Below are 13300 nucleotides of genomic sequence, written 5' to 3' on the forward strand. Positions count from 1 at the left end.
CAATAAAAGCCATCTGGTATGGTCTGGTGCATTAATGTACAATAAAAGCCATCTGGTATGGTCTGGTGCGTTAATGTACAATAAAAACCATCTGGTATGGTCTGGTGCATTGATGTACATTAACAACTATTAGTGTAAGTCACACAGCAGTATCGAGTGCGCAGAAAATCGATTATAGAAATTGCTTTATGGAATCGACCGCAGACCTAGTAGGCCTACCTGCAAAACATACTTGTAATGTAAACATCAGTGCAGCTGACCCAGGTCAAACACACTGTCCTGAAGCAAATGCTGCTAGGCCCTATGTGTTTCAATGTTAACATCCACCTCCCTAGCTACATGTCTATAATGGCACCCACAACTTAATGAAGACGTACAGGTATGTGATAAAGCCACAAAAACCTGCATAAGACAGAATTACGAACTGGCACGTTAAGGCTGAATACAAGTTAATATTTGTTACCATAAATACAGAGTATTGACATACTGTATACTTTATGTTATATGCTGATATGATCCAAATGTATAATTCATAAAAGTGTACATAGTTAATATGACACTTCATTAACAAAACAAGCCAAAGCTAAAAAAAAAAAAAAATAACAAACAGCCAGGTAATGGGATTATTTAACATATATGTAAAAAACATCTATAAAATATTAACTTAAAGCTATAAGGGGAAAAAAAAAACAACAACAACAAAGTGAAAATATTTTACATACAATGTATCATAAAGTTAAACTAGTCTTTAATATAAATAACTAAATGTATGAACAACAATGTTAAATTAAGACACTTTTTACAATAATCACAGTATTTAATGAAGCCAAAACAAATGAATAAAAAATGATATAAAATAAGTTAGTAGAAACTGTACATGCATATATACATGTAGTTAATTAGATATTCGCCACTAGTTTCCCATTACTAAGGAACAAAATCAATGCTGATTGGCTACTGTGTAATGGACAGGTCTGGTCTACCATACTTTTTAACCAATCGAAACAAAGCTCTCACTCACGGTTCAAATCTGACGAAGCTATTTTCAGCTTTTAGAATCTTCTAACCCACGCTGACAGCCAATCACCACACTGGTTCATGACCGATTAGCCTTACTAAACCCATTGAAATGTATTACGTGAAACAAAATAAAACATTTCCATTTACTGGACAGTAAAAAAAAAAAAAAAAAATATCCTCAATGTTCATTGGTATTCCTTATACTGTTTCTAATTTCAAACTGAAAGCAAATATTGTACCCTATATTCATGTGCCCTTTATAGCATGGTCACCTGTCAAAATATTAGAGACATTACCACATCTTATTCACAACTTCCCAATTTCCTTTTTTTCTCACAGTAATTAAGTCTTACTACAGTACGGAATACAAATAATTTTAAACCCAAGCATGATTTCCTAATTTCAACACTTCTGAAGAGCAGTTTTATGGAAGTTCTTCAGCAATGTTTGAACTGTGAACTTCGATAACAGACAAGACAGCACATTTTCAGCAGTTAATTTACTTACTTAAGTATTAAAATCTGCAAGAAGAGCAATAACTAGGCAAGTATTTGGATGACTTGAAAGACAAATATATATAATTCGATCTGCCAGCATACAGGAATATCAAAAGAGGAAATGTAATTGTTTTTCTACCGACACTTTAAGTTAAGACCTACATGTATGTGCTTTGGTCGAAAAGGTGGTGGGAAGTGAAATGCTTTGCAGGCATTACAAAGTACACCCCTCCTTAACGTTTGTCTATGACTACTGCCTAGTTTATTATACTTGATAAAACCTGTGCTTTTTCCCCTTTACAGAGAGCATGTAGTTTCAGAAAATTTTTTGAAAAGAAAGATACTGAAAATGTAATTCAGTTTGGTACAGTATCTTTCACTTTCACTTTCAGTTTAGACAAACATATGCTGGTTACATGGTTAAATACGCAGTTACATGTACTCATAAAGGCAAGCAATGGGCAATAAATACCACCAAATGTACAATTCAGTCGTCTGGTTGTGCCATTTCAAGGCAAGCATGCATGTATCAGCAACTTTTATGCCAGACTTTATCCGGTCTCTTGCATTATCTCCAAAACTATGTCTCCTTTTTTCTGTAATTCCCATATCATGCCCTTTAATAAAAAAAAAAAATAAATACTCCACCTTCTTATTCTCAACACATGTAAGCCTATTTCTACTTCAATAACCTTTGCAGGAAGCGTGCTTGAGTTAATTAGTACGATTATTTATAAATCTCAGCTGAACATGAAATATCAGGATTACTCGTTAATAAATTAGCATACAGGTCAAAACAAAACTATGTCCTGCAGTAATAGTAATGCACTGTTAGTAAATGAATCCCTCGCTAGACTACAGGAGACCATATCTCAGCCATCAAGTCTCTTGACAAATCTGCTCACTTCAGGCAGCCCTTGAAGCTGTTTACCTACTGCTGACGCCGCCTTTCAGCCTTTCAACCATTCCACGTACACTTTAGCTCTACGTAACTCTATACACATTGTCTATCTACACCTCCTGAGTTGTTCATATACACTTATACCATGCTTAAAACTAAGTCTACCACAAGTACCCTAAATGGCCTAAAAATTTCGCCCACAAAAATGCATTTGTACGGGGCAAATAAATGGCACAAAAAAATTACTTCTGGTGCTGAAACTTACAATTTGCCAGTAGAATATCATCTTGTGTTTCACGCAAACATCAAAACACCTTTCTAAAATCAACAGAACTCTCAGAATCAGGAAAACTGGGCAAGATAGTCATGGGCAAAATTTAACGTCATTTAGGGTAAAGCAATAGGTAATGCTGGGCCTATAAAATTTCCACCAGTAATATATTTAGTCTTAACTGAGTCTATTATGTAATGATACTTGTCCTGTGTGTACATGTACGTGCAACGTCAACTGCACAGCCATCTTCCAAGTTTCGAAGGTTTCAGGTCTAAGAATCCAAAAATATTTTTTCTCGCTCATGAAAACATGAAAATTTTGTTCATTGCAACATTATCTACACTGTGGTGTTATGCCTAAAGAAACTAGAAAAAGATTCCCAATTCTACACATCAAACCATTCCAATTCCGATAAAAAAAAAACAAAACAAAAAAAACAATGACTAGTTATCAGGACTAGACAAAAAAAAACCTAATGCTTCTGACTTCAACTGAACATGTCCCTCCTTCATGTACCACATTTTTTCACAGTATCTCTCATAAACCAATCAGTTTATAATTTTAAATAAGCGTTTTGTTGTCTGGTGGCAATGTCCATCCTGACATTTTTACAAAAAAAAAAAAAACATCACAAGAAAATGAATCAACAAAGTGGGCAGCTAGCTGTTTTACGTGTTAGTACCAAACAAATGATAATGTCTGGTGTGATTTGAAAAACCATGACAGCTGTGTCCGTACAGGTTTCTCTGCATGGTCACAAAGTACATGAATACAGTACACAAACTAAAATTTCGCCCAAATGAGTGCATTTACAGTCAAATAAATGTTATAAAATGTTTCTTTCAGTGTTGATACTATTTTTTTTTTCAAGTAGGATAGGACTCTTCCAAACAAACCTCAAAACGCCTTTCTTAAAGATTAATACTTGAATTCTCATAATCAGGCAAAAAATGCTGACAGGCAAAATTTCATGTGGTTTTACATACACGTTCTGTCTGTTAATCAGTAATGCTATTGTGGTCATAATAGAAATAGAGCAGTTCTACTCTTAAACACTGACTGTCTTAAACATGCCTAAATTGTAACACTGTTCCACAACAAAACAGTTTCAATGTCTTATATGCACTGTGGATAACACTCTTTCCTCTGGACAGTTTTTAATACAGACAACAACAAACCTCCCAGAACTGTCAATCAAAACAACCTTCTAAACAATGAAAAATTATCACGATCAAAATTTGCTTGTGATCCTACTGTATTGATCCGGTAACACTCGTTTGGGGTCCTGTCCATTGTGATAACATTACTAGCTGCACACTGTAATCTAGACCCCAATTTATCAAAGAAAACTCGATCAATTATTGAAGAGAGGTTTTTAGGAAGAGAGTGTGTGGTGATAACAAAGTGCAGGCTCTCTCAGTCAGACACTACATATTCTTCTTACATCATATGTGTCTTCTGCACACAATCAATAACACCACATAGAAATATCAACAAGACAGAATACTAAAGGGTATAGATTTTAAAGTATGATAGCGAAAAGAAACTATCATACGGGCTAGCAAAAGAGAGTCTAAAAGTCACGATGGTGAATATGGTATAGAGAATGAAGCCACAAAAAGCATGGCATCAAGATTAATAGTATAAAGGTTAAAATCTAAAGGTCAAAAACAATACAATGGGTATACAACAAAAAAGCTGTTGCTGCTCAAAATTGAGTATCTTTTGAGGAGGGAAAAAGTCTTTCATTTAGTTAAGAGAAAAGATCTAAGAACAGTTTCTAATACCAGCTGCTTACTCTTGAGGTGGAGTTACCTACTGATCCAACACCAGGGTGAAGGTCAGCCAGGTCAGATGTCAAGGTCAACTGGATGAGAAGAAAAGGTCGAGCAACAAAGGGTGAAGGTTGACTGGCCACAGAAGGTGAAAGGTGAACTAGGCCACAGATGACACACCCATCATGACTAGGATGTATATAAAGCACCGTGTACACCACATCATCATGTCGCGGGGCTTTCCATCAGACTGTGGTGTGCTTTCGGAAGTCCAAGGACGCAGAATTAACACAGTAACGAATGCCGGTGGGTTTGGGGCCATCATCAAAGATGTGCCCCAAATGGGCCCCGCAGGCTGCACATTTAGCCTCCAGCCTTGTCAGACCTGCAAACAATACAGAATTGTAATTCATTCAGAAGAATCTAAAGTGTTAACATACAACCTACAACCTGGATGGCTGAAACAGAGAACTAGCGACACTCGGGTCTCTGTTTACAGCACTTTTAACGCCGGGCAGAGGAAGAATGAGCGAGTGAGTGTTTGGGGTTTAACGTCGTACTTAACAATTTTTCAGTCATATGACGACAAAGGAATCCTTACAGTGCATGTAATGTAGCTCCTTGTTGCAGGACGGATTTCCACTGCTCTTTTATCTAGTGCTGCTTAACTGAGACGCCTTACCCAAGGCAAGTAAGCCGCCCCGCCCGAGCCATTATACTGATATGGTTCAACCCCTTCATGCTGAACACCAAGCAAGGAAGTTACAAATTCCTCTTTTAAGGCCTTAGGAGTGACTTCACACAGGATTGACCCTGGATCTACCGCTCCCGAAGCGGACGCTCTAGCAACTGTGTTATCGCGGCCGGTGACAGAGAAAGACACGAAATCAATCAAGCTGTTTGGATACCCTCTATGACATTTTTGGCTAACAGATGCCAATTAAACTTTTGCACCTCCAATACAAAATTTTTCAGGAACATCATTTTGACCGATTAATCTAGTCCTTAACATGATATATACAGCAATGAATGAAAAATCTCCACCAAAAATCTCCGTCAATAATCAAATTAATTTTTGGGAATTATCATAAACTTACTGATGAACTTTGCCACATATGACATACAGATAGGCACGCCACACCTTTTCCCACCATTATATTTGTTTAGTTATTATTTGATTGGTATTTTACGCCATACTTAAGAATATTTCACTTACACGTCAGCCGCCAGTATTATGGTGGGAGGAAACCCCAAGACCATCTGTAGGTTGCTGGCAGACCTTCCCACGTATGGCCGGAGAGGAAGCCAACATCAGCTGGACTTGAACTCACAACGATTGCATTGGTGAGAGGCTCCTGGGTCATTACGCTGCGCTAGCGTGCTAGCCAACTGAGCCAAGGAGACCCTGCCATCATTATAAAATTAGCAATCATTAGCAAAGGCCACAACTTCAGATGGCAAAATTGTCAGACCATGTTCCTAGTTCATATACATTAACCTCCCTTATAAAAAAAAAACAAACCTACCTTGAGTGACATCCTCTTTGACCGTGACCTTGCCCTGCTCGACGACATCATAGAAAGACGGCCATCCTGAATTAGAGTCAAATTTCTTATCGGATGAGAACAGCTGGTTACCACAGACAATGCAGGTGAACACTCCCTCATCTTTCCAGTTGACGTACTTCCCACTGAATGCTCTGCACAATAAACAGTTCACTGGGTAAATAAGCAATCATACTGATTCATTTATTCCAATTCAAAAAATGCAATAATTTATTATAAGAATGGAAAGAAATGAATCTTTGAGTTAATCTGCATAATTAACTCAAGTAAATGGACAGGTAACTAGAACAATGACATGATGCAATATATCTATCGACTAGACCTTAGCCAATCTGCTCACTGCTCCACATTTTACGCGTAGATTATAGCAGAGGTCACAATATTTAATCTTGGATACCTATTAACCTCTCCATCCAACTGTAACTCTGTAACTACGCGTAACTACGTTTAAAAATCTGATGTTGTTCAAAAGGTAAGAGAAAAGAAGTGTTCCAAAGTATTTTTATTCAGTAATTCTTACACTGTGTGTAGAGTGCACTGTAAATCTGCATGTTGTACAGTGGAACATCGAAACATTTCAACTCGAAACTTCTTTAATTCTCTTAATTTTCTCCCTTGTGAAAACAGTAACATTTGGCTTTTATCGTTAGAAGGAACAGGACTGCAACCAGTTGAAACCATGCAGCTCCATGCCTAACAACAAACCTGCAACTCTGTCATAAGAGTGATGTCTCAGATGACTGAGTGTAACCAAGTTCCCAATATTTGCTTAAAAGCTGATTATTAAATTTCTATCCTGATCCACTCTCACCTCTCTGTTCCTTTCTCCTGTGTAACCCGATACTGTAAGGGGCTTAGTTTCTGCTTAAGCTCCGCCTTCTCAAAGCTCAAGGGGCACGGCTTTTCCTCCCCACTGGCTGCCTTGAGCTTCTTGATCGCAGGTGACAGTTCATTTTTGGCTGTCACAACCCGCAGGATATTCATTCAGATGTGTGGTGAGCCCACTAAAAGCAAGGGGTCAAGCTTGGGATTCAAAGTGATGTCACCTTCAAGTACAGAAAAGAAAAAGTCACTATATTCATTCAGATGTGTAGCAAGCCTACTAACAGCAAAGAGTCAAGCTCTGGATTCAAAGCGATGTCACTTTCAAGCAGAAAAGAAAAACTCTGTATTCTAAACAAATAGTTAGCACCTGGTATGTCTCAACTCAAGAATTAACAAACTTAAAATCTATCTCCCACACTGCTCTCTCACAGTCTGACCTACAAATATTGATCTCTTAATCCTTCCAAAGAAGTCTCTGATGCCAACACTACACAGCCCTCTTTGTGGAACTTGCTTCTTGCCTCAAGTAAACCCCAACCTCTCACCAGGTTGTCATAGTGATATGTGCCATTACACATGGCCTTGGTGACCTCATCGTGACCTCTGACATATTGGTTGTTCTTTAAGGTAATTTCTATGCCATACGGTAACAAACCCAAGTAAACATAGGATCTGGTCCATGTCAGTATTATTTTCCAAAGGTCGAGATTCAATGCACAGTAAAATTTATTTATTTATTTGATTGGTGTTTTACGCCGTACTCAAGAATATTTCAGTTATACAACGGTGGCCAGCGTTATGGTGGGCGGAAACCAGGGAAACCCACGACCATCCGCAGGTTGCTGGAAGACCTTCCCACCTACGGCCGGAGAGGAAGCCATCATGGGCTGGACTTGAACTCACAGCGACTTTATTGGTGCACAGTAAAACTTTCAGTTATTAAAAGTTTACGATGAGATGATAGTAATGGCAGACATCCTCGGTGAGAGGGAGTTGAGAGGTTGGGGTGTTTTTCAGGCCTGTTGCACCTTTGAAATTTGCCATGGAATGTTTATTAGCGGTGAAGACTTTTTTTGAGTGGAGGAAGTGATAAAAGAGTCTCGGAGCTGCTGTATTGGTAATATAGTCCATGATGGCACCAAATATTAACGTAAACCATGATGCTACTTTGTACTGCTATAAACGATACAACTATATGTTTGCACATTTGGCTACAGTGTATGGTGCACATCGTGTATTATTTAACCATGCATGTAGAAAATCTTGAGAACATAGTCTCCTGTTCGTGGGAAGCTCTGTCAGCAACCTAAAGATGGTCACAGGTTTCCCCCAGGCTCTGCCAGGTTTCATCTTACAATAACTCTAGTACAATAATTCTACTAATTCCAGGTCTGTTTCCAAACGACAGCTTGTAACAGTTCATTAAATATACCTCACTATCACCTAAAAGTTTCTTTTATGTAATTTGAGTGTCAAAAAAAAACGTCAAAGAGTTGCAAATTCAGGTCTAGAGTAAAACGATTGAAATTTACACCTAAACAACTGACATCAGACTATGGTAGGTTTCAACAAGGTAAACGAAACCAGGTCACAAGGATGAACAACGATGCTATAAGTTCGTTACCAGAAATTTCTAGACCTGTAGGCCTGTTTACTCGGTGTTACTAAAAGTGGCACAGGCCAAAAAAATGTTAACTTAAGCCCGTGGAGGATTGAGTATGCAGAAGAAGAAAAAAACTAGCTTGGAACAGGCTTTTCTCATTCCTATACCTCTCCGACTGTTTGATGGAGCCAGTGAACAGTAAGACAACAACCCAGAACTAAGACAGCGTCGAAAATTGTAAAGCTATGTAAAAACATTACAGAAATTACCGTCTTCAGCACTCCACCTCACAGAGAACACCGCAACGTCGCCATGTTTCTTCTGTCAAATCTGAGAGACTTAACAACAGCAGCCGTCCACACACAGACCGGATATCCTACAACAGCTCGGATATGACGTCACGCGGTCTCGTGAACAAGGTACCACCGACAAAGCCCGATCATCTTATCCGGCCACCTTGCAAGCCTCACTGACTCAATTCCTGTTTTTGGCACTCCAAATGGCACACGCTGTAAGAGCTAGAATGTTAACTCACTCTCTCGGGCTGAATCTGTGATTGAGTAGCGTCAAAAGTCTTCATGAAGCACAAGCGGTGAAATGTACCGGTGCATATGCAATAGGCCGATCTCATGCACGTTGACCCACATAGACCCTACATAGCTGCGGAGTGGGATAACTCTCATTCGAGCAACGCAGTTGCCAGTTGTTCAAATGAGAGCTACACAACCCCGAAACCACAGGCGCTCGAAACCAGTCCGTAACATATTTTTACATATATATTCTGTAAGACGGGGCGGAAGTTGGAGGTCACGTGACCACCCTTTCGCGTTTAAAACAAAATAGCCGCCCAATGTTAAACCATCAGGGAAAAAGTTCACTTTTTGCCATTACGCTAGCGAAGAGTAAGGCCTAGTTCAAAATAACATCACGAAAGCTCTGCAGAAAAGCTGAAAATTATACAAATCCAACGGATACAAGATCGCTGACAGCGATTTAAAAATAGGCATTTTCCTATGCAATAACGTTGGGAAAGCTGTTGTCTTTACCCACGCGGTTTGTTACCAAGGACATCACGTGGTCTCTAGCTTCCGATCCGTCTTACAGAATATGAAGAACTCTGAAAGTCTCAATGTCTTACTTTAAATCTCCTTTAAATGTGTGACTATAAAGATTCCATTACAAATATATGTTCTCGATTTCAGACTTACATACGTATGCACATATGCCGAGAGGACAAACTATAGGCCTATATATATATATATATATATATATATATATATATATATATATATATATATATATATATATATATATATATATTTGAAGTATCATGCAACTGGCAAAAATGTATCATGCATTGCGAAAAATTCATGGCGTGAGTTCGAATCCTGCTTCCGCAGATTTGTTTTGGTAAATAAGTTCCTAAATTTTATATTGCGGGTGGCATTAGGCCTATACTTTTTTTTCACACTTTATAACCATTTTAACACTATAAATAGTACCAGTCTGATATTTACTGAAATGCAGTAAGTTTAGCTAATATTGGTAAATACAGAAAATTTGATTAGCGAATATGGATTCCTTTTTTCTTTTTGCCGAAGATCTCGATCCGGTATAGGCTCTTAAACCGTACCCATTCATTCAAATGCGGTTTGTATTTACGGCGTTAGTCACGTGATGGGTGAAGATATTGATGGTTGAAGATATTAATACTTCTTATTACTTTGTTCATCCTGCAATGTTTTACCAGTACATCCGTCTCTGTAGCTTTTCACTTACCAAGAAAGCTGAAATAGATATACCGATTTAAGAAAAAATATCCCTTTAATTATGATATTATATTGGTGACATTCTAGAGGGTCTGTACACCCTGATTAACAGGCATCTTCATCAGTCAGACATAGTGATTACATGTGCTGGTAAGAATATTCCAACAGGTTGCCGATATCCTTACAGACTCCTTACAGCGCATCTGCCCCACCTTACGCTCTCTTCACCTCACTGCCACAATTAGACAAACTTGGTCTTTGGAGCCGGTCTGACGCATGTAAGCTTTTTAAACTAAGCCTCTGTACTCGTGTTCTCGTGCGGAACTACTTAACCAGCATTCAGCAATAAAATTGTTTCAGGTGTTGCTTAGGTTTATGTTGTTCAGACGTGATTTCAGATGTGATTTCAGATGTGATTTCAGTGAACATATGACTTCCATGTTAACCACATCCACGGGGAATACAAGCACGATTGAATACGGGCACTTCGGGCAAAGATGACATATGATCGTACATAAATCCATTTAAATCGTCAAAAGAAGCGACTTAAAAACTAACAACTTAGACGCTTCCCTAGCACCATGACTTTAGTGAAATTAGGTAAAAAAAAAAACAAAAAAAAACGCGATGATAGTAACTGCAATTCATTAGACGACCCTGGTCTAGAACGACTCAAAATGCTGTGTTGTCATCACATTTAATGCATACGTACATATATTATATAAGACATAGGTGCATATTCTGCATAGACAGTTGAATCATGTTACAACTGCGCTTGCGCTAAAATGGGTCCACACTATCCCATGTTACCCTATACACATACACTTCTTACTCTTTCTTTACATGCTTGTCTCAGATCACGTTTCCTTCATGTTTTGTAGCCCGTGTCCAGTTCCCTAGTATGTTACCCGCTCAGACTAGGACCCGGGGAAGAAATAAAAGGGACTTTAATCAAGTTTGTGGAGGATAATAAACTGAAAGCAGCTTTCTTACTCTCAGCCGTGGGCAGCGTCACCAAAGCTACATTACGCATGGCCGATTCCAGCACAGTAAGTAAGAATGCATTACGCGAAAAGGGCCGTAAGTTCTGACTTAATACATAGGCCTACATGTCGTATACAACTGTCATCTTTAAATCTTATCTTGAGTCATCAAATTTTTGCTCAAAGATCACAAACTTTAACAAGAATGCAGCTAACCACATGTTTGACAGTAATTTGTATGAATATCCATATTTGAAGCCAAAGTTCAAACTGAATAACGACATGAATAGGCAGAGCGACATAGCTGTTTGTTCATAGTTTTTTTTTTTTGGATTGGTGTTTTACGCCGTACTCAAGAATATTTCACTTATACGACGGCGGCCAGCATTATGGTGGGTGGAAACCGGGCAGAGCCCGGCGGAAACCCACGACCATCCGCAGGTTGATGCCAGACCTTCCCACGTACGGCCAGAGTGGAAGCCATCATGAGCTGGTCTTGAACTCACAGCGACCGCATTGGTGAGAGGCTTCTGGGTCACTACGCTGCGCTAGCGCGCTAACCGACTGAGCCACGGAGGCCCCTGTTCATAGTTCATGTAACAGAAACTTTCAGCTAATTTTTGCGGGGGACCTCCGTGGCTCAGTTAGTTAGCGTGCTAACGTAGAGCAATGACCCAGGAGCCTCTCACCAATGCGATCGCTGTGAGTCCAAGTTCAGCTCATGTTGGCTTCCTGTCCAGCCGTACGTGGGAATGTCTTCAGCAACCTGCGGATGGTCGTGGGTTTCCCCCGGGCTCTGCCCGGTGTCTACCCACCATAATGCTGGCCAGCGTTGTATAAGTGAAATATTCTTGAATACGGCATCAAACACCAATCAAATAAATAAATCGCTAAAATTAATCAATTCAACATAGTTTTGTCTCCAAAATCAAATTAATAATGCGTTTAAATTGCACCGAAATTTGCTCTTTCGTATGCGAAAAGATTGAGGAATTAGGGTTTCATAGTTAGTTGCTATTCTGTTTACAAGGGGAAAGTTTGCAAAGGGATGGCGTCAACATGAATCAATGCCATATATTGGTATATCTTCTGGTATTCTGTGAGGAATTGCCAACTCAAGTGAAATTTACGCCAAAGCATGAAAAGCATAGGCGTTTCCTCTCTGAAGAAAGATACAACATATGTTATTTTTGTATTAAAAGGCGAAAGGCGATTTCTGAATATTGGCTGGCCCAAAATTTATACACTTTCACATTGAATACTACGGACTCTTTTTTTTTTTTCTTCTCGTCCCCCAGATATCAACTTTCCAAGGTCCGTTTGAGATCGTCTCCCTTGTCGGAACATTGTCACACGGGGGACACCTGCACGTGGCGTTGTCAGACGCCGAGGGGAAAATGTTAGGTGGTCACGTGATCGGCGATATGGAGGTGTACACGACGGCAGAGGTCGTAATTGGTGAATGCAGTGAAGCTGTGTTCCGGAGAGAACCGGATTCACAAACTGGTTATGACGAGTTGGTCGTCACACGGAAGACGAATTAGACTTGAAGACATTTCCTTCAATTTATCAACCAACTTCATGTAACACGAGGGGCCTCCGTGGCTCAGTTGGTTAGCGCGCTAGCGCAGCGTAACGACCCAGGAGTCTCTCACCAATGCGGTCGTTGTGAGTTCAAGTCCAGCTCATGCTGGCCTCCTCTCCGGCCGTATGTGAGAAGGTCTCTCTGATCATGTAACACGATTTATCCCAATTTCACCGAACCACACAAATCGTCTACAAATCTCTTAGTTGTTTTAAAAAAAAAGAAATGGCTAAGGAATATCTCAGCTTTTCCTGTGGCTATTTTTCGTAACACGATTTTGTAGTGTAAAGATGAGCAACCGATTTTAAAGCAAAATGCTCATTTAGTATTTGTATAAGTAAGCAGGCTCGAGTGCCGAAAAAATTTATATTGCCAGTCTTTTCTTGAATGCCACGTCGAAGAACAGACACGACGCGATCACAGTATACTAACATCGGATTTCACCTGAAGGGGTGGGGGATGGGAACTACTATGAGGTTCGGATTGGAGTGGGGTTAGAGGGT

At 39.4% G+C, this 13300-nt stretch overlaps 2 protein-coding genes across 2 annotated transcripts; one reads left to right on the top strand and one right to left on the bottom strand.

Annotated features, from left to right (window-relative positions):
* Nucleotides 1–1944: 1944 nt before the first annotated feature.
* Nucleotides 1945–8838, bottom strand: LOC135479256 (methionine-R-sulfoxide reductase B3, mitochondrial-like). The gene is made up of 4 exons (XM_064759069.1): nt 8730–8838; nt 6844–7078; nt 5994–6166; nt 1945–4852 (listed from the first exon to the last, which is right to left on the bottom strand). Exons 2-4 carry the CDS (start codon nt 7014–7016, stop codon nt 4713–4715), a joined length of 486 nt encoding a protein of 161 aa, XP_064615139.1. The 5' UTR covers nt 7017–7078; nt 8730–8838; the 3' UTR covers nt 1945–4712.
* Nucleotides 8839–8885: 47 nt separating this feature from the next.
* Nucleotides 8886–13210, top strand: LOC135479665 (bifunctional protein GlmU-like). Its single transcript, XM_064759560.1, has 3 exons — nt 8886–8971; nt 11111–11278; nt 12511–13210. The coding sequence occupies exons 1-3, from the start codon at nt 8960–8962 to the stop codon at nt 12754–12756; spliced, it is 426 nt and encodes a 141-aa protein (XP_064615630.1). The 5' UTR covers nt 8886–8959; the 3' UTR covers nt 12757–13210.
* The last annotated feature ends 90 nt before the right edge of the window (nt 13211–13300 follow it).

Source organism: Liolophura sinensis, chromosome 12 (genome assembly GCF_032854445.1).
Source record: "Liolophura sinensis isolate JHLJ2023 chromosome 12, CUHK_Ljap_v2, whole genome shotgun sequence".
NCBI classification, from domain to species: domain Eukaryota; kingdom Metazoa; phylum Mollusca; class Polyplacophora; order Chitonida; family Chitonidae; genus Liolophura; species Liolophura sinensis.

Coding starts and splice junctions, on each gene's coding strand:
- LOC135479665 (XM_064759560.1), top strand. Junction 11,279..12,510: donor GCATGGCCGATTCCAGCACA/GTAAGTAAGAAT, acceptor CTCGTCCCCCAG/ATATCAACTTTCCAAGGTCC.
- LOC135479256 (XM_064759069.1), bottom strand. CDS start 7,016: ATGAATATCCTGCGGGTTGTGACAGCCAAAAATGAACTGTCACCTGCG. Junction 6,167..6,843: donor CAGGAGAAAGGAACAGAGAG/GTGAGAGTGGAT, acceptor TTTATTGTGCAG/AGCATTCAGTGGGAAGTACG. Junction 4,853..5,993: donor CAAAGAGGATGTCACTCAAG/GTAGGTTTGTTT, acceptor TATTGTTTGCAG/GTCTGACAAGGCTGGAGGCT.